The sequence below is a fragment of the Salvia hispanica genome, chromosome 3, assembly GCF_029641045.1.
Source record: "Salvia hispanica isolate PSC_SH4W2 chromosome 3, Shi_PSC_v1, whole genome shotgun sequence".
NCBI classification, from domain to species: domain Eukaryota; kingdom Viridiplantae; phylum Streptophyta; class Magnoliopsida; order Lamiales; family Lamiaceae; genus Salvia; species Salvia hispanica.
In genome coordinates this window covers 1302626-1327021 of record NC_142694.1, presented here as the reverse complement: position 1 = coordinate 1327021, position 24396 = coordinate 1302626, and the positions used below count along the sequence as shown (strand labels likewise).

At 34.1% G+C, this 24396-nt stretch overlaps 3 protein-coding genes across 3 annotated transcripts; 2 read left to right on the top strand and 1 right to left on the bottom strand.

Annotated features, from left to right (window-relative positions):
* Positions 1-1100: 1100 nt before the first annotated feature.
* On the top strand, positions 1101-5870 carry LOC148929878 (uncharacterized). The gene is made up of 7 exons (XM_089067819.1): positions 1101-2742; positions 3348-3765; positions 3851-3995; positions 4400-4515; positions 4593-4671; positions 4773-5006; positions 5312-5870. Exons 1-7 carry the CDS (start codon positions 1641-1643, stop codon positions 5645-5647), a joined length of 2430 nt encoding a protein of 809 aa, XP_088923945.1. The 5' UTR covers positions 1101-1640; the 3' UTR covers positions 5648-5870.
* A 3578-nt stretch (positions 5871-9448) lies between these two features.
* On the bottom strand, positions 9449-10933 carry LOC148929877 (LOB domain-containing protein 1-like). The gene is made up of 2 exons (XM_089067820.1): positions 10622-10933; positions 9449-10048 (listed from the first exon to the last, which is right to left on the bottom strand). The coding sequence occupies exons 1-2, from the start codon at positions 10871-10873 to the stop codon at positions 9725-9727; spliced, it is 576 nt and encodes a 191-aa protein (XP_088923946.1). The 5' UTR covers positions 10874-10933; the 3' UTR covers positions 9449-9724.
* Positions 10934-19194: 8261 nt separating this feature from the next.
* Positions 19195-23818, top strand: LOC148929876 (putative disease resistance protein RXW24L). The gene is made up of 3 exons (XM_089068632.1): positions 19195-19604; positions 20539-21020; positions 22059-23818. The coding sequence occupies exons 1-3, from the start codon at positions 19201-19203 to the stop codon at positions 23816-23818; spliced, it is 2646 nt and encodes an 881-aa protein (XP_088924758.1). The 5' UTR covers positions 19195-19200.
* Positions 23819-24396: the final 578 nt, after the last annotated feature.

The following is a 24396-nucleotide window of genomic DNA, read 5'->3' as shown; positions in this document are numbered from 1 at the left end:
ATGAAGTCATATCTCTTATTTAACTCTACAATATTTGGAATTTATAAGATTTGACTTTTTAAGTACTTTACTTTAAAATCGGTTCATAATAATTTAAAACAAGAGGTTTGTGAGCAGGCTTAAATTTTTTTTTATTAATTTTTAGAATTAATTCCAATTTATTTATTTATATATGTTATTGCAGATTTGACACTGCATCGTCTTATCTAGTCGTTTTTATTTTATTGGATTATTATATTTTGGATTTTACTATCTTTTAGCTTTCCATGGCAAATTGCCTAAAATTCAACTCATCAACTGTCTCTATTATTTAATAAAACACTATTTCGGAGGAGAAATAATTTGGAAAAATAATCCATTAGGACCATCATATTGTATGGTGCACCCATATGCCATTCTAGGAAATTTCATTTACTGCAATATTTATGACCAATTTATACACATAGCCTTCGGAAATAAATGTCAATTTATTTTAAATTATAGGGCTGAATTATATACTCCATGTTATAGTTAAATAATGATTTTTCGCATAAAAAAGTTGATGGCAAAATACATAAATTTTGATTCTTTATTAAAAAAAACACATTTTAAATTCCACCATAATAAAAAAATTGACCGAATATCGAAATTTTAAATTGTCCGACTTCATAAAATATTCGACTACTAACATTCAATTTTATATAGCCAATTGAGTGCTCGAAATTTTGATACAATGCTCAAACATCAGATATAAAATTCGATAGGTCGAGACGACTAAACTGCAGCGTGTCATCACGTCGTTTCATCCTCCTCCATTGCGGTCCACCGGAGCGGTAACCAACCCCGATCGACACGAAGCCCTAAATATCTTACCCTTTTATTATTAAATATACCAAAATATTCCACAAATCATTAGAACTAATTAAATATTAGTACGATGTGACACGCCATTATCCAGTCACCCACTCTATCTATAAATGGATCTTGCCAGCATTACCCCTTCTTGAAATGGTGTCAAAGCATATGAATAAGGACGAATTAAAGGGTATTACCGTAATTCAACAACCGATTATCTATATAATTATCAAATGACGTATTTTAAATCTATCCATCTGAATTAACCGTGCAAAAATTAAACCGAAATTTCAACTCAATTTTCCGCCTTTGTTTGTTCTTCTTCGTTATCACCATTCAGATTCCCCAGATTTGTTTCAACAATTGCTGGAAAAGTTGAGACATTGTTAGCCTCACAAATTTCCACAACGATTTCTAATTTTTTACAATTCCACAAAATACACCTAATTATCCACTTTCTAAGCTCGAATACATACGTTTCAGAATCACATTCACTACTTATTTCTGTAAAAATGTATATCAGCATATGTTTTTCATGTATGTTGTGATATATACTGTTGCACACGAGTAGAGCCGACATAATTTGTCAATAATTGATTGCTCTGGAATGATTTGTGGAAGGAGAGCTGCTCATTGAGCTGAAGCGGTGTCGGTGTTAGTTTGATTGATTGATTTGTTGGTGTTTTTTATGGTTAGTTTGGATAGGTGGTGATTTTTTGTATGTTTAGGAAGGTATAGTTTATTAATTTGGATTGAATTTGTGTTTTGGGGGGATTTGATTTAGCTAGGGTTTCAGCTTTCAAGTGATGGTAGTATCGGGGAATGATCCGTTGGAGTCGTTTTTGAATTCGATTCAAGTGGTGAGGAATGCTTTTTCTCCAATTGAATCGAATTTTCAGAAGGTTACTAAAAATTTCGAGCAGTGTTTTAGTGGGGCTTCGAAAAATCGGAACTTGAATGGTGGATTGGATGATGCTAGTAAAGAGTTGGTGGCAGCTCAGTTGGATTTGAATAAGAAGAGTGGTCAAAGTGATCGGAGAAAAAGGAGAATTCCAATCAAGATATTTGTTGGAGTGTTTAAGGATAGAGGTGTAAATAGTGTGCATAGTAGCGTACATGATAGTCGCGATGGCAGTGTAAAATTGTCGAGGAAAGGGTTGAAAGAGAGGTATGAGGATAAGAGCTTTCAGGGAAACTGTCTGCATCTTGATGTGGCATTGTCGTTTTTGATAAATGGCATTGTACAGGCTCTCCCAAGATCATTCAAGCATGAGAAGAGGCAGGCTCATAAGATGAGTAATGAGGATAAGGAATCTCGTTTGAAAGCTGGAGTAAAATCTAGGGTTGGTAGTGAGATTAGGCAGGAGTCGAAGGTTAGAGAAGGGAAAGATTTTCCTTTTGAGTATTTTGTAGGGTTTGTAGTTGATCAGTTCAACCATTTTCCGAAATTTGATGTGGGTGGTCAGGAAAATGAATGTAAGAGTGCTGAGTGTAAACCCTCGGCCGCACCTGTTAATCAGTTTGACCACTTTAAGGCATTTTTTAGTATTTTAGAAGATAAAAGAGAAGATGTGAATGTGTTTTTTGGGAATTTGAAGTTTGCACGCGTGGGAGGTGTTCCGTCAAGTATGGTTGGAGTGCCTTCCGTGAAGGATGTTAGCGATGATCGTGTTAGTAATGTTGGTAATCAGGAAGAAATACGAGGCAGATCACCGCAAAAATTAGCCAATGGTTTGCTAAGTATTCCTTTGTCAAATGTTGAGCGTTTGAGGTCGACTCTGTCAACTGTTTCGTTGACAGAATTGATTGAGCTTTTACCTCAGATCGGGCGACCTTCGAAAGAAGACCATCCTGACAAGAAAAAACTGATCTCCGTCCAGGACTTCTTCAGATACACTGAGGCTGAAGGTGCGTTTTTCACTTCAAGATTACTTTGTTAAAAATTGTCGACTATGTTAAGGCATTTTAGTGGTTTAATGAAGCAAAAATATTGACTGATATGTTCAGAAGTTGTATCTGAGTTTATTTTCTCTATGCTGTGGTTTGGTCTCACATATCATGATATGTACACACAAAATTTGCAATTACATGTATTTTAATGTAGATCATTGTTCCCTTCCCTCTTATTTTATGTTTTCTACGAAGGTATATTTTCATTCTGACATTGGATTGCTAGCAAATTTGACAAGAGAGCTATAACATCTTCCATTAATGAACTTGTTTACTATTATGACCATATCCGGCTCAAAACAACCTCAATCATGTGCTCTGTGATACCAAAGAGGTCATAACCAATACAAAGTATCTGTTCTTTTTCATGCTCTTTATAAAAATAGGTTGAAAAACTTTCATGCCGGAACAATTTCCCCCCGTTTGATCTCAGTTTTAATGTAGTAATTAATATTTTCTTTAGCATTTGAAACGTTTACTATTGTGTAGTTTCAGCTCACTGAATATATTTTTGTATTTTAGTTCTGTACCATGATGATATCAATCTAAATCTTTGTTTGCAGGAAAGAGATTTTTTTTTGAATTGGACAGAGATGGTGATGGGCAAGTTACCCTAGAAGATCTTGAAGTTGCCATGAGAAAGAGAAAACTACCTAAGAGATATGCCAATGAGTTCATGCGTCGTGCAAGAAGCCACTTGTTCTCAAAATCTTTTGGCTGGAAACAGTTTTTGTCCTTGATGGAACAGAAAGAGCCGACCATTCTTCGGGCTTACACCAGCCTCTGTTTGAGCAAGTCTGGGACACTGCAGAAAAGTGAAATTGTGGCATCACTACAGAATGCCGGACTGCCCGCGAATGAGGATAATGCTGTTGCGATGATGCGTTTTCTGAATGCTGATATAGAGCAATCCATATCGTACGGGCATTTCCGGAACTTCATGCTTTTACTCCCATCTGAACGACTTCAAGAAGATCCAAGGTAAATCGAGAATAATTTCATGCTTTATGAACTCTTTGTCAGCCTCTGATATCAACTAACACAAACTTTTCTCTGTGAATTTCAGGAGCATTTGGTTTGAAGCTGCTACTGTGGTTGCTGTTCCTCCACCAGTAGAAATACCAGCTGGCAGTGTTCTTAAGGCAGCATTGATCGGGGGGCTTTCGTGTGCTTTGTCTACATCTTTACTGCACCCTGTTGACACGATTAAGGTAAATGCTTGAGAAACAGAACATCGTCTATATCTGTTTTATTTTTCTATCCAACTTTGTTATCTTTTTGGTATGATATGAAATCCTATTAATGATGGTTTGTAGTATTTTTTTATGCTAGTTTATTTACATATACCTTTTGAGGTGTAGCCTTGTTTTCCTGATAAGGGTATTTATGTATTAAGTCAATATTTGTATGCCCGAATCATGTAAACTAATCATTATTTTGTGGCATACTACTTTCTTTCTGATTATTTGTCCAACGAAGTCCGTAAAGCTACTCTAGGAAGAATCTAAAACTTAAGTTGATGAGTGAAATAGGTTTAGTCTATGCGTTTTGCATGTTGTCTGATTTCAACATTTCGTGAGGCAATCTGACTGTTCTCTACTGGTTTGTCTGTCAGACAAGAGTTCAAGCTTCAACCCTCACCTTTCCAGAAATTTTATCCCAGCTTCCACAACTCGGAGTTCGGGGCCTATATAGGGGGTCTGTTCCAGCCATATTGGGGCAATTTTCTAGGTATTATTTCGTCTATCTTCTCTTTTGCATTGAGTCGTCATGCTTTCTGTCAGAATGCTGATTAATTATCAGTGCAGTCATGGTCTCCGAACTGGAATTATGGAAGCAAGCAAGCTTGTCTTGATAAATTTTGCACCAACGCTACCTGAATTACAGGTTAGAATCACGATGATCTCATAGTCCTATTTGAATTACATCCGGTTCAATCAATCAAAACCTAAGATAGAGAGTACTCATTTTACAAAAAATGTGTTCAGGTTCAATCTTTGGCATCATTCTGTAGCACAGTTCTCGGAACAGCAGTGCGTATTCCTTGTGAGGTGTTGAAGCAAAGATTACAAGCTGGTCTGTTTGATAATGTCGGTGAAGCTATTGTTGGGACATGGCAGCACGATGGTCTCCGGGGTTTTTTCCGTGGGACTGGTGCAACTCTTTGCCGAGAAGTTCCATTGTACGTTGCTGGCATGGGCCTTTATGCTGAATCGAAGAAGGTATTCATCTCATTATTGTAGTTAATCTGCACTCGTCCATTGCGTATGCTTCACAAAACAGGAGCTTACCAGATGATTATAATACCAGTGATTTAATTGAGTCTTACATGGGAAAATATTTCTTTCGTCGCGTCGTACGTCTCTTCAATTACCTTTAAATGTGTGATAGGCTTCATGTAGTAGCTGATTAGTGATTGAGGATCCGACTTGCTTTTTCCATGTAGCTTTAAAATGACTAAACCCGAAAAAAAGGGACAGAAACTCGGCCCAAAACCATGTTCATTATTCATATTTCAATATTTCAGGCTGTCCAACGGCTACTGGAACGGGAGCTGGAGCCTTGGGAAACCATAGCCGTCGGGGCTCTATCCGGTGGACTGGCTGCCGTCCTGACAACTCCCTTCGATGTGATAAAGACGAGGACAATGACCGCCCCTCAGGGAAGCTCTGTATCATTGTCAATTGTTGCTTCCTCAATCCTGCGCCATGAAGGACCTCTCGGACTATTCAAGGGCGCTGTGCCCCGTTTCTTCTGGATCGCCCCTCTGGGCGCCATGAACTTCGCAGGCTACGAGCTTGCAAGAAAGGCGATGGACAAAAACAAAAACGAAGAAGCCGGTGAGCCCCTTCTGCAGAAATAGGTAAACGAATATCGTAGTTCCACCACATTTTTATCTGTTACATCAAAGCTGTCTGAAAAAAAATTTTGGAGCTCAATTCGTCGAAAAGTTGTGTTTTTCATAGAACCCTTTTGTTTACGTTCAGTTTTCCGGTGCTGTGATAAACTAGCTTCTGTATTCGGATTCATCGGTAAAGCTCACGTTTACCGCTGTGGCATCGGAAATTTTACTTGCTTTGATGTTCTCTGTTGTGGCCATTTCCAGTTTAGTAGGCAAATTGCTAGAAAACATTTTGTTCAATCTTAGTTCAATTTTGAAGCTTTAAAAACAACTGATTAGTACTCCCTCCGTCCCGATAATTCGACTCAGTATTTCATTTTGCGCCGTCCTACATAATTTGTCCCATTTGGATTTCATATTCCACTAACTAATTCATACTCACATTTTATTATAAAACTAATACTTTAAAAGTAGGATCCACATTCCACTAATTTTTTCAACTCACTTTCCATTAGATTTATTAAAACTCGTGCCGGGTCAAAGTGTTCCAAATTATCTGGGACGGAGAGTATATTATAATGTTGATATTTTTCACCATTGTTCCATAATCTCAGATATTAGTATTTGAAATTGCACGATTGATTAGAAATTGATCAAAGTTGATGATTTTTCTGATAATTTATCTTTTACGTGTGGAAACATAATAATTGAGTTTGATATAAAGGTTTTGAACGTCGTTGGAGAACTTTTTTTGCTCTAACATGAGGGCCTACACGTTATGTAAAGGGGATTGAAATTATTAGCACGAATATTGTTTGGTGTGACATGATTTATTTTTAATTTTTAATACCTCTAGAATATATTGCTGCTCCCCAGTTCAGCATGTATAACTTTATCTATTTCAAGTAAGAAAAAGACTATGAAAGTCAATATTAAAGGACTGATATGTGAGCCGCAAAATAAGTAAGAAAAGGCGACCATTGTTTTTATTTTTTATTTTTTTTTAAGGATAATAATTACTCCCTCCGTCTGTCGTTAGGAGTTCCATTAATGAGCGGCACGAGTTTTAAGAAATGTTAAGAAAAATGGATGGAAAAAAGTTAGTGCAATAGAGGTCTCACTTGTATATATTAGTTTTAAATGAAATGTGAGTGAAATGCGTTAGTGGAAGGTGGAACCATATTATCATTTATGGTAAAAGTGAACCGAGACTCTTATTCGCGGATGGATTAAAATGGAAAAACAGGAATCCTATTCGCGGACGGAGGGAGTATTTCTTATTTGTTATTGTAATGAATCTAATTTTGATCTATTGGATAACTGAGAAATAGTTTACCAATTAGGCTGTGTTTTAATTTTTTATTTATACATGGCTTCTCATCAAAGACTATACACACGAGATTTATGAGAATAATTATGATAAAAAGTTTTAAAAATATTGCTAATAAATAAATAAAATATTCCCAATCATTTTCCGATTTAGTTCTTTTTTAGTTCTTTTTTTTTGGGAGTAACAATTAATTCCATATGGCTGAGAATAATTAATGTATGTGAAATAAATTTATTAGGCAGGAAATATAGAGAATTGTGCCTTTTGTCTTCTTCTCCACCTGATTTAATTTTTCAGTTCTATACAATTTGTATTTCCATGTAGTTGTGTTGCAAACCCAAATCATTTGTCCTTTCCTCGTACATTCATTTACTAAATACCAATTTTCACACTTTAATTTATGAAAACTAAGTTCTTATTGGCTTTGTTTCTTTCTCATGAACTTTGACGTGTTATTTAGATTTTCGATGCCAAATTCGACTTCACGGTATTATTTATATAAAATTAATAGTATTAAAAAAATAGTAGAAATTGTAGGAATTAAATATACAATTATTGGATATGTATATTATTTGGAGTTACAAATGTAAAACACAATACGAGCTTAGGAAATCATTGTTTACAACATAAAACACAACTAAGGTCCACAATAGTATGAAAAAAATATTGTAACCATTCAAATTTTCACACTAAACTCGTTTTGAAGGCTATTGGATATACTTTGTTCACTTAAATAAAATTATTTAGGAATATTTCGTTACAAAGTCAATGGGTAAGTATAGCCAAATAGTATACAAATCCAAAATACAGTAAGCTATTCAATTTTGTACTATTATGTATGTTGGTCTCTGATTTTTTCTCAGTTAGAATATGTATTATAGGAAAATTTTCTCAGTCATTATTGAAAAATTAGCATAATCCAAGGACATAAAACAGTGGAAAACTAACTAAATATAGACATTATTGCAAGATTATCAAGATAGTAGTTGGTTCTAGTACGCGTCAATCGATCATTCCACAATTATTTAATTATTAACAACTTTATTATTATTATAATTATCATGCACTTGATATAGATATTGTTTTTAATTAATATTTAAGTAGCCATATATGCATAGTCAATAAGTGTTACCGGATTATTATTAATCAGATTAAAGTCCACATCATTTTTCCAATTTGTTTGGCGGATTTCGGTTGAATATTTATTTAGAAAACAATGTGTCCATTTTTAGGTACGTTAAATAGACTATATACTTAATTAATTTATTAATTCTCAAGGTATTTGAGTGGACAAAGGTCTTATCATGTGTAATACTAAATTACCAATAATAGAGTTCTATATATATTGATTTGACGGACTCTTACTTAAATTTGACTTCTTATTTCACAAATATTCCATCGCCTAAGAAATTAGATCGTCAAAAATTTTCTATAGTATTTTTTTTCATGTTAGGTGTGTGACTTTCATTGAAGTATAAGATATTGTGATTATTACATAAGTGTCTACTCATATACCTTCAAATTTACCTAAAAAACCCAATTACTTATGATGACTCAACTTCCAATTTTTTGATTGAAGAGAATATTAGTATACATTTTAATTTTATCAATTATATATTTATATACACCACTATATATAACTAAACGAATTGAATGAAAAGTTTGCTATAGTTTTCACATTTTAGCTAAGTGGAATGCCGACATATTAAAGGCGAAAAACGACAGGTGATTGTCTTAAAAAGGGAATAGTATTATGAATTCACACATATATAAGACTTTACATTAAAATTTTGACATAAAAGTGTGTGTGTACATAGCCCAAAATCTTTGCAGCCAACATATTTGAGAGAGACGAATTAACAGAATTCTCATCATGCAAATTAAATTATAGTACTCTATATCTTGACTAGTGCAAAATCAAGAAATCTAATCATGATGCAATACTATATGTAGTATCTTTCTAATTCAATTAATCATTACTTAAGTAGGTAGTCTCCAAGATAAAATACTTGGGGGAAAACTTTTCTTCCCTTAAGAATTAAATATGAATGAACGGTTGATTTTTGTATAATTCTGGGAAAAAATTTATTCCCTTAAGAATTCAATATTATTAATTTGAACGGTCGATTTTTGTAATATAATTTGCTGCTGTCTCAAAGTAAAGGACTTTTTTCAAAAAAAATCAAGAAATTTGATCAATTAATGACACGATCCGTCGCAATTTAAAAATCATGATTTTTAAAGTTGCGCGACATATTTTAATTTTACTCGTCTTTTCAATACTCCTCATTCCAAGAAAAATTGGTCTCAATTTTTGTTCGAGCCTTATTTTCTAATAACAATATTTCAACCACTTGTTCTTCTGTACTAATTTTGCATTAAAATACATATGGCATGAAATTGTATTTGGTCATTATCTTTTGGATACTTACCACGTCAATGATATAATGTCTCGTTTTAACTCGATCCGTGAAGGAACGTGAACAAAAAACTAAAAGATGCAAAATACATGAATTCTTATTTTCAAGGGGACTCCTTTTGTAAAGTCATGACCCTTTCTTGATTCACTTCTTTTTCCTTTGGTCAAATTGACATTGTGAAATTACATAGTATATCTAAGTATATCAAACCCTAACCCATAACCTCAAATTGAATCAGTACAAGTGCAACAACTAAATTAAAATCCTTAACTTATTTTCTTGATAAATATTCTTGTAAGTATTATATATGTCAAAATTAAAATTATCTTTAATTTGATGAACGGAACATCATGCCCATAGAGGCTCCCAAGCCACGCCCAAGACGCTCTCGTCCAAAAGGAAAGCCGAATTGTCGCGAAACGGCTGCAGATTTTCCTCCTCATTTTTCGCGGACGACATTTGCTTGCAAATGAGCTCGAACAAGTTGGAATTCTGGCATTGCATGTTCATGACCTCAGCCTGAGCTTTGGCTAGCTCGGCTTGAAGCTCGTTGATCTGCTTTTGCAGGTGGCAGATCGCGCCCGCGCAGCCATAGACCGGGTCCCTCAGCCTCGCGTTCGCCTCATAAACCATGCTGTTCACAGCATCCGCTCTTTGATCCTCAGGGAGTTCCTAAAGTTCAGTAACGAAGTCAGAAATTTTGTTAACACTGAAGTTTTAATGGAAAATTGATAAATAGAAAATAAATAGAGAGGAAAGTCAAAATATGACTATAGTGATCATTTGCAATTAATTTGAGTAGTACCATTATTAATTAGTTAAAAATGTTTGTTTATAGCTGACAACAATTCTGTTAGTTACAAACTAACATATGATTAGAGAATTTTTAATCTCATGTAGTAGTTTTCATATTGAGTAGGCGCCTAATCCAATTGACCTTAATAAATTGTCATTTTCAGTTTTTGATAGTCCAATTGCATCATATATATAAACAAAAATTAAGTCAAGAAAAAAGAAAATGAAAATCTTGAAAAATCAACCCCCTTTTTTCTTGATTTATTGGTGGAAATATGACTAAAGAAAGACTCTTCCCTAGTGGATCATGAAAAATTTCCCACTTACTAAATTTTCAGAATGTAAAGTTCATAAACTCTCCTCGTCTTATTCCCTCAAATTTTTTCCACCAAATTAAAACACATTAAATTGCAAAAGTAAGATAATTATTTATAATAAATTCGAGCTAACCTGCAGCAGCTTTATAATGTTGCTAGCGCCAAAAACACGATGAGCAATGGTGAATTTGAGGGGGTCTGTGGGCGGGAAGTAAGGGGCCAAGACGCATTTATCGACGCAGCGGCGCCTGAGGATCTTGCAGGCGGCGCAGGGGCTGAGGACGACGGGAGGGGACGGAGGAGACGAGGGAGGCGAGGAGGAGGAGGTCGGGGATAGGACGGAGGGAGGGCTTGCATTCGCACCGGTGTTCCCGCTGTATCCCATTATAATATAATCTGTTAAGTTACTGGGATCGCTGGTGGATAACCTGTCTTAAAAAAAAGTTGTGATGCTGTAGTTTGTGGGCTTGCAAACATTTGTTAGGTATTTATAGAAGTGGAAAACATCCCTCCAAAGTGGGGGTAGGGTGGGGTGGGGTGGGGTGGTGTGTTTGCTAGTTATGAGTTGTCTTCATGAATTATCTTGTTACTCGGTAAATTGAGGAATAAATAATAATGGACAATCTAATTTGAGGTTGTGTCCATATATGACGTCATCAAGCCACTTATGTGACGTCATGAATAATTTTATGAAGTGAATGGAGTGTATTTTTTTGTAAGAATATGATGAGATTACTAAATTGAATGTATAAAGTTGATGTATTCCCTTCGTTTACGAATAGGAGTCCCGGTTGGCTATTTTCATCTGTCTGCCATTAAGAGTTTCGGTTAGACATTTTATCTTCGGAGTATAAAAAATGACCTCACTGTTCCCTTAATTTAGAAACTGCAATTAATTTTAAATTAAAATAAAAACTTCGATTGCAATTTCTCACTCTCTCTCTTAATGTTAGATTTCATTATTCCAAAGAATAAAGCAAATAATAATATAAATGGGTCCCGCATTCCACTATCACACACTTCAATTATTGCACTCAAACTTTTCTTAAAACTCGCACCCAACTCAACCGGGACTCCTATTCACGGACGGAGGGAGTGATATTTATGTTAAATTTGATTGCAATAGGATAAAAAAATGAAAATTTTGTATCTTGTGGGATTCAAACCATGGTGTTGCATTCATCCAGGAAGGAGACGCTTCTACAATATTTATGGGTTTTATTTGGACTATATATTATCACTAATTTTCATTATTTCACAAGTTTATGTAGAATAAATGATTTTCAAAAATTTATGAGCAACTCATTTTTGTTTTTTTACTTCAATTCGTAATATTATTATTATCATTAAGTATGGGCGTGACAATGTTTTAGGATGTTTCCCATTTTACATTTGAGATGAAAAAAAGATGTATAAAAACCACAAAAAAGTAGTAATAAAATTTTCTAATCTTCTTATATACCCCGTCTTAGTATATTCGATGTAATATATATAGAAATATTATCAACAATTTTAATTAGGACGTAGTCTCAATCACTAAACATACTTTCGGAGCACGAAATGACAAATTAGTCTAAATATATTTGTGAGTTTTTACAATTTTCCACATGGAAGATTCAAAAGACTGTCTAATGACTTTTATATGATCACCTATCCTCTCGGAAACATAATAGTTAATTAGTTACTCTATGTTTTTTTTCTTAATTATAGACTTATATATAGCCATATTAAAATTAAATTGATTTAAATCAATTGGATACCTTTTCATGAGTTCATTTCTCTGATTTTTTAGCATTATATATGGTGTGTGTATAGGTTGATGACTTGTTATGTGTGTGAGCAATAATAACTAATTTATAGTAATAATTAATAACTAATATCAATTTTGTATGTTAAAAATATCAACACAAGGATATAAATTTATCAATATTCTTGTGTTGATAAACTTATGTTTTTGTGCTGATATTTAAATTTACATGTTGTATTGATATAATCATGTCTTTGTGTTGATAATTTCAATACAAAGAATTGAAAGTTATTAGTTATTACTGTAAATTAGTTAGCACACTAACGCAACCCATGTTATCCTCATTTATCTGACGTGGGATGAGTTTGTATCCAACATTATTAATCAAGGATTTCTCGTTAATAGATTAATTGAAGGTTCGAATCACCTAGTATGTGCGAGTATATGCGTTTGTGTTATTCATGAAAAATATAATAAAATTATGTACTAATATGTCAATTTCAAAGAAGACGTGTTCCTAAGTTATATAGTTAGTCTTCAATATATATAAAGATGAAATCATGAAGTCCGTTTGTAATCATACAAGCACCGGTCTTTTTAGTGCGAACGTAATTAACTCAATTTCCAATTCCTTCTAAGAAGCTCAAGTCAATAAATCCTTCTAAGAAGCTATTGCAAATTTTATTATTTCTTTTTGAAGATATAATGATTTGGAATCGAATTTTCGTTTTGATTCTTAAATATTATACATTTAGAATATAAGAATAGACGAAGACTAACCAACGATTTTTTGGAATTGCTAACGGTTTACTACAAGTCTACAAAATAGTGGAAAAGTGCACCGTGGTACAAGTTTAAATGTGCACGGATGACTTAGAAAGTTTCAATAAGAAATTTATTTATGAGAAATTGTCATATAAATAGAATTTGTAGTTGACATTTTGAAATTTTATAACTTCCAAACTCTTCGAATTAAATCATAACTTTAGTATAATTCACAATTGTCTCATGAGACTATATTTTGATGAAATTATATTGGTGGTAACGTGGAATCCGAATTTTTTTATGTGGACAAATGCTGATTCTTCTGAATGATATCGCCTATGACTTGAATAGTGTTGTTTTTTTTTTTGATACAAGAGAAAAACTCAAGCTGAGGGCACCACGATCAAAACAGTCGATAACAAACAAACGAACATAGCAAAAATGACAACCAAAAACAAAGTAGAAACTCCCCACTAATCTGCCACTAACCAAAAATCCATATGCTAAGCAAATAAACACTACAAGCCAGCAGCAACCCGACCACGGGCCATTCACAACTCATCGCAATGTGAACGTCGCTAACAACACGTAAATGTCAATTTATTAAATAAGCGTCACATAATCTCAAAAATTTAAAATTGTACTATCGTAATAGACTAACTTTATGACATTGGTCAATTTTTTATTTAAATTACAATTTAATTTATTTATTTTTGCAAGCACAAGTTGAATAGTTTCTTACAATTCACACGTGGCCGAGGTTGCCGTCCGGTGCGGTTCCTACGGTACCGACTTTTTAACGCTGACAAAAGAACTGTTGAGGCCCGGTGGAAAGTCGCGATTGAGACAAGCGTTTTTGGCTAACTAAAATGATTACGTGTCACTTTACAATAAGGTAGATGGGAAACCGCTGAGCTCGTGCCCGGCAAGAATGCGACTTTGAGTGAATTGGTTTAGATTTGAAAACGTTGTTTCAATATTGTCTCTTTTTGTATTTTAGAAAATGAGTACTACCAAAAATAGTGACTAATTATCTCAATGCATAAATGGTGTTAATTTTCTACTTCTTAGTATTGAAAAAAGAGATCAATTACATTACTTCCATTATGATAATTTTTTTTTCCTTTCGAAATTATCCTTTGCATATTTTGTGAGTCTATTTCCAGCCTAACATGAAGTGATAGATGGAGAAAAATTGCTTGTGACTTGACTAATAGTTTGTTGCATTACCTATTTTTCTTACTCCCTATAGTTTATCCTCTTCTTGTAAATTATTGATCTTTGTATGATTTATAATTACTAGTATTAAATAAATAATACTATCTCCGTCCACCAAAATTTGTCCCATTTTTCTATTTCCGCCCGTCTCCAAAATTTGTCCCATTTCACTTTTATCATTTTTGGTAGTGAACCTCATATTCTACTAACTCATTCCTACTCACATTTTATTATAAAACTAATATATAAAATTAGGACTCATAATCCACTAACTTTTTCAACTCACTTTCCATTACATTTCTTAAAACCCGTGTCAGGTCAAAGTGAGACAAATTTCGGTAGACGGAGGGAGGTAGTAGTATTATGTTGTCCACTTCTTGCATTCCTAATATCCCTCAAATTTTTAGGGATAAATTTTGATGGAAAGGAAAATTCGGACACCATTCTTTCATCCAAATGTTGAGCCGTCATTGTAAAGTACATTTATATTCTCATGAGAAATTCTTTAGTACTGTACTCCTTATATATTTTGAATGAATTCATGTACCAACTAACTATTTAGATAGATATAGTTGTGTATAATTCAAAAGTGAAGAGAAGCATACCTAATTATAACTTGTTTTTTAAACAAGTGTTTTAAACGAGCTTGAATATAATTCAACGTATTTAGGATGAATACGGCTATATATATACCGACTTATTGTTTTTTTAAATTATATATTTGTGTATATGCCACTTGAAATTTAATAAAATTATAAATATAGTAGTAGTATATAGGGGCATGTTAGGGTGCCATCACCCCTTAAAATAACATCATACCACCATTTCTAGCCAATTATTTGTACACGTGGACGAATAATAAGCTGCCACGTGGCCAAAAAAAAAAATCTGGAAAAAGACGGGCTGCAATGTGCTGGTCTTTAAACAACAATTTTTTTTGAACAGCAATATCCGACACACTATACAACAATCTATAGATTGTTATGTAGTGTTTGTAATATTGCTGTGTAGCGTTTATAATATTGCTGTATAAACGGTGTCACGTCATTTTAAAAGGGGTTGTCATTTTAACACAAAACGTAGTATATATCCATAAATTTCCACACACTTTTATGGAGTATATTCTCATTCTTTTGAAAGCTTGATCAGTTCTGAGAAAGAGTTAAAAATATCTGTATGAAATTGAAGATAAATCCAAATATAATTATAGTGATTAAACACAAATTTTCTTTTCATCTTCCATTCTTAGCCAAATAGGAGTAATTAACGGTAAAATTTCTTAGTTTTGGTCAATGATGTATAGTATATTTTGGCTAATACGTTGACACCCCAATAGTATATAGTAGGAGTAGTAAATAATTAGATTTTTAGGTATTTTACATTTAAAATTGATTTACTAATGTTAAGTAATTTAAAATGAATTAGAAATACATTGCATATATACTGCACAATAATTTAGGAAAAGATTAATTTTTAAATAATGCGTGAATTTATGATAAATCTTTCAAATCTTATAACCTTCAATATTAGGCGATGTGATAAATAACTAATAGTATAGTACTCCTTAATAAAGCCAATTTAAATAAAATTGGTATGGTTCAATTTAAAATTTAATTAGGCACATGCTACTTTTTATTTGAGGTGATATTCTCGAAAAAAATAATTTTGAGTTACAATAGAAAATTTAAGTTAATCAATAATCAAAGAATGGAAGAAAATGCAAAATCAAGGATAAACTGATGTTGGTTCCTAAATTCCTTGACATTATCGACTTTAGGAAGCAACGAATGGATACTTAATCATAATTAATTAATTCAGTCAACATCAAAATTGGCAAGTGTTACCAAACTGCGAACCTAATAAATTTGAGCAATCCAAAATGTAATTATTATTCCTTCCATTAATCACCATAAAGAAAATTCCCCCTCTAAATTTCTTGCTTATGTGCTGTAGAAAAATCCAGACTTTTGTCAATTAATAAGAAAAAGAAGGTGGAGAAAGAGATTTGATTTTCACAAAAAAAAGATACGTGTCCCCATTATTGATGCCATGAAGTATAATTAATTCAATAATTATCGAAGCACGAATGAAAATGATTCCAGATAGATTGGTTAATTAGTGAGGTAAGATATGTTACCCACCAACAAAAAATCAGCACTAATAACGAAAATTTTCATTCGATTTAAAGATACAGTGAGACCATTTTTCTATGATGGATGAGATTGACAAATAATATTACGACGTAAGGTAAATCTAGTGTATTGACATTAAGGGCATATGCCCTCCCTTAATTTCTCACACATATATAAATCTATTAAAATAGTCAAAATTAATTTTAATATATTCATTAATTGTCTCTTCTAGAATACTTAGTTAAAACTTGGCCTCGTCCTTGCTGACGTGTGTTGCTCGTTTGCTGTCGTTTTCTTATTTATAAGCGACTTTTAGATAGAACGATTGCTTTGTTATTTTGTTAGTTCTCAGTCATGAGCCATGACCCAAGTGATTAATTTCTTAATCTCCTTATGTTACTCAAAAATTCTAGATTTAGGAAAGTCTTGATGTTGGGCCAAAACCCATATATGGTTAGAAAGTTAATGGTGATGATTTATTTTGGAATTTATTAACATAACAATTGCCGTGTAGGGTCTCTCATGCCATGCATGTGCTATATGAGTCAATATATATATGTTCCATATTTTCAACATATTTTGCATCAAACAAAAAGAATTGTTGTACAAGTACAACTGGAGCTTTGATATTTGAGGTGTGGCATAGATTTCTACTTACATATTGTACTATTATTTGATCTCCCAATATGATACTATTTCACAATTATCTCACCACTATCACTTAAATATGATACAAGTCTAAAAATTGGGAATGGCAATAATTCAAGGGTTTTTCAATTATAGTGTTGTGATGGTCAAATTACATGACTTTGGTCTTTCCAATTGGCAGGAATCTATGCTTTAATTTAATGATTCATAATTTGATGATAATGTGAATGTTAGAAACTGTGAAGTACATGTACCATGTTGCACATATACTTTAAGGTTGGACTCCACTTTCTAAGTCCCTACAACACTTTTTCAGACAATTGAATTGGTCAGTTACATGTATGCATTTTTTTTCCATCACCAATTTTTATTTCATAATGAATTCTAGAAAAAATCAGTCTTATTATATGATAGTAGTCAAGTGTGACAAACTCAGATCTATAGAGAAAGTAGTAATTTAACAACGTATGACTTTTAGCCTTAAAAATTAACCAATAATTTTACAGTTAGGCCCATTGGATGAGAGGTGACATTTTCAATTTATAATTTGTAGATTTAGTTAAAAAAATTGTTAGTAGTCATGATTAGTGTTGAAAGTGTAGTGTAGAAGAAGAGATGGGGCCATGGCTTGAGTCTAAAATGGTGAAGAAGTCTTGTTATGAAAAGGAAAGAACACACACATAGTCTTAGTCATCTCTTAGTTTAAAAAATGGAACTTATAGTAATCGATTTCCACTAACTAAATTGACTTAGAATTCCCCTATTTTTCTGAACAATGATGTCATGTATGACATGATCATCAAGGTCTAATCCACTCAAATTTGTATGCATCTTTTTGGTATAAATATATAATATATCGATTTAGGCCCACTAATTCTAAACTATTATTGGGCCTCTTATTTGGTTGTATAGGCTCACATAACGAAGAGTACAACTTGTATTGTCCATAAGCTCGAAAAATCTACTCTTATCCGACTAGTATATTTTATATAAAATATAGTAGTATATAAAAACTACCTTCATAATTTTTTTTTTAATAAATGACATGAATATTAAAATTAATAAAATAAGAAAGATAAAAAACATAGTGTATAACTTGCATTGCACTCAAAATCCATAAGCTTGAAAATTCTAGTCTTATCCGACTAGTATATTTTATGTAAAATATATATAAAAACTACATCCATCAGCAAAAAATAATTTTAATAAATGATATGAATTTTAATATAAAATTAATTAAATAAGAGAAATAAAAATAATAATTAAAATATAAAATGATATCTTATTAGAGAGAAGAAACTTACTATAAATAAAAACTACGTAAAATCAAGTACTCCCTTCGTCCTTAAAAAATAGATCAATTATATATTAAAACTTGTGTCATTTACAATCCTGTCTATTTTTCGTGGATGGTGGAAGTACTTTTCTATGCAATTGAAGATAGATTTTATTATATTTTCAAATTGAGGATGGACTCCTTCTTTCATTATATACCATTAATATACCATTAAAAAAGAAGAGTTGGATGATAGAAAAACGTTGACAAACTAATTTCAAGTTGGCGCAATAGAACAAAATTAATTATTGGATATATTTATATTTAAAAAAAATCGTATCATACCTTGAATTGCGATAAAAACGCGTGAAATCTGCCAGGCTAGTTAGTTGACATTTGATTTATTTGACCAAGTTTGTATTTTTTTAATATTTTTATCTTTTCATTTAAATCTAAATCTCGTTTAAGGTTGCACGTCCTTTTAGAATATCTGACTAAGTGTCCAAATTTTGGTTAATTTTGAGATAATTAGAGTTTACAATATTAATTAGGGTTTTATCGGATTAATTTTGAGATAATTTAATCTTGAACGACCAAGTCAACTCTCTTACATGCTGCATGTATATACCGGAACGTGATCAAATGCAAACTCTAAATAAATATTATACAAACTTCAAACTATGATCTGGACCGTTATAAAATTTCACAGATAAGAAAATAATAGCAACAAAAATATCAACACAATGTCAACGGTTGATGCAGTGTTAAAATTGCGTTGACATTTTTTGTTGTTATTTTGTCGTCGGTTGACATTTTTTAGCGTTCCAGATTATAATTTCACTATCCTATATATACCAAATGTAGAAACTCAACGAATTGAAAATTATATAATCAAGCCAACTCCAAACGAACAAATTTCGACGGAGATGGCGGCGGAGGCGGCGGTGTGCACGGCGGCGCTAAAGCTAGGTGATTTTCTGACGGAGAAGGCGGAATTACTACGAGGCGGAGGGGTGGTCGGAGAGGTCCGGCAGCTGAAAGATGAGCTCATAGGAGTGCAGCGTTTCCTGTCGGAAAAGCAAGCCAGCGACGTGGCAGTACGCGATTGGATGTCCGAGACGAGAGAGGTGGCGCGCGAGGCCGAAGACGCCGTGGAGGTGTTTATTTATAAGGTGGAGAGAGGGAGAATGATGCTCACGAGTGTTGCTGCTTCTCTCAACCACAAGTACCGTCTTAGAAAGTTGAGCCGGTCGATCGGATCTATCCGGAAGAGGCTCCGGGAGATCGACGGCCGGCGTTCGAGCTCCGGGATTCAAGATCTTGGCGATAGGTATGGTTTGTAGTATTACACTTGATCTCATTTTTCTTGTTTTTTTCCTCATAATTAATAACTTCTGCTAATTCAAAAATATTTTGAGGTTCCAATTATATTTTTATTTTAGATACTTTGAAGTAAAATATTTAAAAGGAAAATTGCATAATTTTAAAATTCCCACCTTTTTCATTTTATACTTTGTCAAAATTATAGCCACAAATATGCTAGTACTAAAAAAATAGCCAACAAATGATTTAATTTCTCATCACATTTATTCTAAATGTTGCATGCTACCTCTCCCTTCCTTGTTAATATAGACATTTTTTTTCGGCACAGAGTTTAAGAATAGTGTGTTAAATAATTAGTAAAAAAAAATATGAGAGATGAAGAGAGAATAAATAAAAGGAAAAATTACTTTTTGCCAGAAATAAAAATGACTCAATTAACTTGGAACTTCGAAAATAGAAAAATGGCTCTATCATGGAACAGAGAGAGTAATAAATACTCCATCCGTAGCACAGTTGTCACTCTAATTGTGGACACGAATTTTAAGAAATGTAAAGAAAAGTTAGTTGGAAAAGTTAGTGGAATGTGAGAACCACCTTTTTTATATTGTTTTTACAACAAAATGTAAGTTTAGTGAGTTAGTGGAATGTGAGACCCAATTTTTTATATTGGTTTTTATAATAAAATGTGAGTATAGTGAGTTAATGGAATGTGAGATACCATTTATGGTAAAAATGAAGTGTGACAATTATTGTGGGATATATCGAAATGGAAAAAGTGACAATTATTTGGGACGGAGGGAGTATAATCGATGATTAAACATGAAGGACTATTTTATAAATAGATAATTAAAATATGAAGGACTATTATAAACCCTAAAGTTTATCATTATTATTGACTATTAATGGAAATTGAAATATGAAGGGGTTATATGGTTTTTCAGGCCTACTAGCAACGGGGTAGATTCGTCTACTAAATCGCGAAGATTGCCTCAGTGGAAAACCGACAAACACATGGTGGGCATGGAAAAAGACGTGGAACTGCTGCTGGAGAAGGCAGTCTTGGATGAGAGGAGAGATCAGACCATCTCCGGAATCATAGGCGAGGGCGGAAGCGGGAAGTCCGCGCTAGCAAGGAGCGTATTTAACCACGCGGCGGTGGGTGCTGCATTTGAGCGGCGCGGTTGGGCTGTGGCTTCCAAGGAAGTGAGAGCAAGAGACATACTCAAGGAAATATATGTGCAGGTTAAGGGCACAGAAACTTTTGGCTTTGAACTGAATTATATAGATGGATTACGATTGCCGGAGCTTCAAAAACTGGTTTACAAACGGCTCGAGGGAAAAAGGTATTTCATCGTTCTCGACGACATGTGGGACGCCGTGCACTGGACCGAGGTCCTCGCACCGGCTTTCCCCAACGAAGAAGGTACATATCTATGCTTTCACTTTGATTCTTTTGGCTATGATTTTTAACTATATGCATAGTACTCCTTGATCCACCCCCTTATAATTTGTCATCATTTGATCTGGCACGGGCTTTAAGAAATGTACTACCTTCGTCCCCCAAGTATTGACACACTTTGACCCGGCACGAGTTTTAAGAAATGTAGTGGAAAGTGAGTTGAAAAAGTTGGTGGGATGTGGATCCTATTTTTAAAGTACTCCCTCCGTCCCCGAATAAGAGTTACTAATTTCCATTTTGGTCCGTCACCAATTAAGAGTAGTACTTTATTTTTACCATAATAAATGGTAAGTAGGTCCCACATTCCAGTAACTCATTTCACTCACATTTTATTATAAAACCAATATAAAAAAGTAGGTCCCACATTCCACTAACTTTTTTCAATCAACTTTTCTTTACATTTCTTAAAATTCGTACCCGGTCAAAGTGTTACTCTTAATGGGGGACGGAGGCAGTATTAGTTTTGTAATAAAATATGAGTAGAAATGAGTTAGTGGAATATGAGGTCCACTACCAAAAATGGTAAAAAGTGAAGTGTGTCAAACTTTCAGGGACAGACCAAGATGATAAACTGTGTCAAACTTTCAGAAACGGAGATAATAATAGAAAATGGGTTGAAAAAGTCAATGGAAATTGACAAATTTTTAGTGATGAACGAAAATAAAAATAAGTGACAAATTTTCTAGAATGGAGGGAGTTCTAAATTTGCCCTCTGTTAATACTTATTAGTACTACTTGTTTAAATAGTGGACAAAATTAAGTAGTCTTTTTGTTTCATAATAGGAGTTATTTTTATCATTTGATTCTTTTTATAATAATAGTCTTATTTCATTTTATTATTATACACGAAAATAGTACACATATTTTTAAAAAAAATTCCACTTACATTCTTTTACATTTATTATAGTATTCTTATCGAGTCAAATAAGATTCATAGAAGAGTATCATTTTTGTCAAATTATTTGAATCCATCTCTCATCACACTAGCTTTTGGCCGGACAGGTAAAGGTAGTAGGTTTCTGCTTACAATGCGTGATCCACTTGTTAAAGAAGGGGATGGATACGTTCATACCATGAAATGCTTAGACTCGGACGAAAGCTGGCTCTTGTTTCTCAACACTGTCTCGGACGGGAAGGATCTGGAAGATTTGTCGGACATAGGCCGACAAATCTCGAACAAATGCAACGGCCTTCCGTTATCAATCACCTTGGTAGGAGGCCTACTCGCGAAGCTTAACAAGTCCATTTCTGGATGGCAGAAAGTTCTAGAAGAAATCTCTCGCAGCAATGATACCGTACAGGCAATCCTCAATCTGAGCTACCAATACCTGTCTCCGGAGCTAAAATCATGCTTCCTCTGTTTAGGATTCCTCGAGCCTGGCGCTGTGATCCGCACCGGAAAGCTCGTAGATCTGTGGATTTCAGAAGGATTCATCCCTCAAGAAGCGGGAAAAACAACGGAGGAGACAGCGATGGCGTATCTAGAAGACCTGATTGATCGAAACCTGGTTCTGATAAAGGACGTCTCCTTCGACGATCGTATTAAAAGCTGTGTCGTTCACGATCTCGTTAGAGATTTGTGTATAGAAAGAGCAGAGGAGGAAATGAATTTTGAGATGGTGAACGAAAATAGTAGCAAAACAAAGTTTTCAGACAAGCCCCGCCGCCATCTTGTCCTGGACTGCAGCCGGGGGAGATTCAACGATTCTATTTATGGAAACAAACAGATACGGTCTCTTGTAGTCCGCCGCGGGGCCCAGCCGTACCTCTTCGCGGCGGCGTTTTCGTCTTACTGGGTGAGCTTTCAGCTCCTGAGGATTCTCGACTTCGAAGGGTGCCTGGAGATGAAGCAGCTGCCGACTCCAATTGGTGTGTTGATTGGATTGAGGTATCTGAGTGTGAAAGATACCGGAATCTCGGAGATTCCGAGGTGGCTTCCTAGGCTTGTCAACCTCGAGATTCTCGACATGCGGGGCTTGTCGGGGATCGATATGTCCGATGTATTCGGGAAAATGCGGCGGCTGAGAAGGCTTTACGCGTCTTCTTTCTATTTCGGGAAGGTCCCGGATTTAACTGGTTTGAAGTCACTGCAGAAGCTGAGCTATGTGAACTTCAAGGAATCAGACGTCGACCAATTGACGGAGATGACTAGTCTTTTCGAATTGGGAATGAATCTAACACGAATCTTTGATTCAATGTGGCTTTTTCACTTGTTAAAGAAATTGGAGAATCTCGTGAATCTGAAGTTGCGTTACGCTGAAAATTTTAATTTAGAAGATCTCGGAGGCATGCATCGACTCACAAGGCTCAAGATTCACGGGGAAATACCTATTCTGCCCTCGGCTTTCCCTCCGAATCTTTCGCATCTGACTCTGAAGTGGCTGCGTGTGAAAGAGGATCCGATGCCGGTGCTGGGGAGGCTCGAGAAGCTCAAGTATCTGAGGCTGGACGACGTGTTTGAGGGGGCGGAGATGGTGGTGTCGAGTGAGGGGTTTCGGAAGCTTGAAGTGCTCGTTTTGAGATCTATGTGGAAGCTCGAGAGGGTGATGGTGGAGGAAGGTGCGGTGGCGGAGCTCAGGAGAGTGGTGATCAAGCGGTGCTCGGGTTTGGAGGGGTTGCCGGAGGAGATGGTGAGGAATGTTGAGGAGTTGAGGGTTGTGGCGAGCAAGAAAATTGCGGCTAGGTTGCGGGGCGAAGATTCCGACATGATTCGCAATGTTCGTTTTGTGGACATAATTGATACAACGAGTGAATATCGATAGTGTATACCTAATTTTTGAACGTGAATTCACGTAAAATTATCTTTAATTTGATATAAAATTTTAAATATCAAAACATTTTGGTAGAAAGAAATGAGTATGGTCTGGCACAAAATTGGGAGAAAATATTCAGTGGTCCTTCCACACCACTATGGCATCATGAGGTGGTGTGTCCAACCAATTATTTATTGACAAATAAGAATTTAAAAGAGCACTCATCCAACTAGACATACAATTATTTAGGAAACATTCATTATACCACTTTTATGGAAAATTACGTAATATAAATATGAACATTATCAATATATTTTCAGCTTCTATATATACTTCATATTTATATTTGCACTTACAATAATAATAATATCCAATATGTACCGCAATAAAAAAAAAAGTAATCCTACATCATTTTGTTAATATTATTTTATGTGTATGATTTATATTTTTTTACTTTTATATACATAAATAAATATATGTATGTATATATTACACATAATAATAATAATAATAATAATAATAATAATAATAATAATAATAATAATAATAATAATAATAATAACAACTTATATGTACCGTTGATAAAA

Coding starts and splice junctions, on each gene's coding strand:
- LOC148929876 (XM_089068632.1), top strand. CDS start 19,201: ATGGCGGCGGAGGCGGCGGTGTGCACGGCGGCGCTAAAGCTAGGTGAT. Junction 19,605..20,538: donor ATTCAAGATCTTGGCGATAG/GTATGGTTTGTA, acceptor ATGGTTTTTCAG/GCCTACTAGCAACGGGGTAG. Junction 21,021..22,058: donor GGCTTTCCCCAACGAAGAAG/GTACATATCTAT, acceptor TTGGCCGGACAG/GTAAAGGTAGTAGGTTTCTG.
- LOC148929877 (XM_089067820.1), bottom strand. CDS start 10,873: ATGGGATACAGCGGGAACACCGGTGCGAATGCAAGCCCTCCCTCCGTC. Junction 10,049..10,621: donor ACATTATAAAGCTGCTGCAG/GTTAGCTCGAAT, acceptor ACTGAACTTTAG/GAACTCCCTGAGGATCAAAG.
- LOC148929878 (XM_089067819.1), top strand. CDS start 1,641: ATGGTAGTATCGGGGAATGATCCGTTGGAGTCGTTTTTGAATTCGATT. Junction 2,743..3,347: donor CAGATACACTGAGGCTGAAG/GTGCGTTTTTCA, acceptor CTTTGTTTGCAG/GAAAGAGATTTTTTTTTGAA. Junction 4,672..4,772: donor CAACGCTACCTGAATTACAG/GTTAGAATCACG, acceptor AAATGTGTTCAG/GTTCAATCTTTGGCATCATT.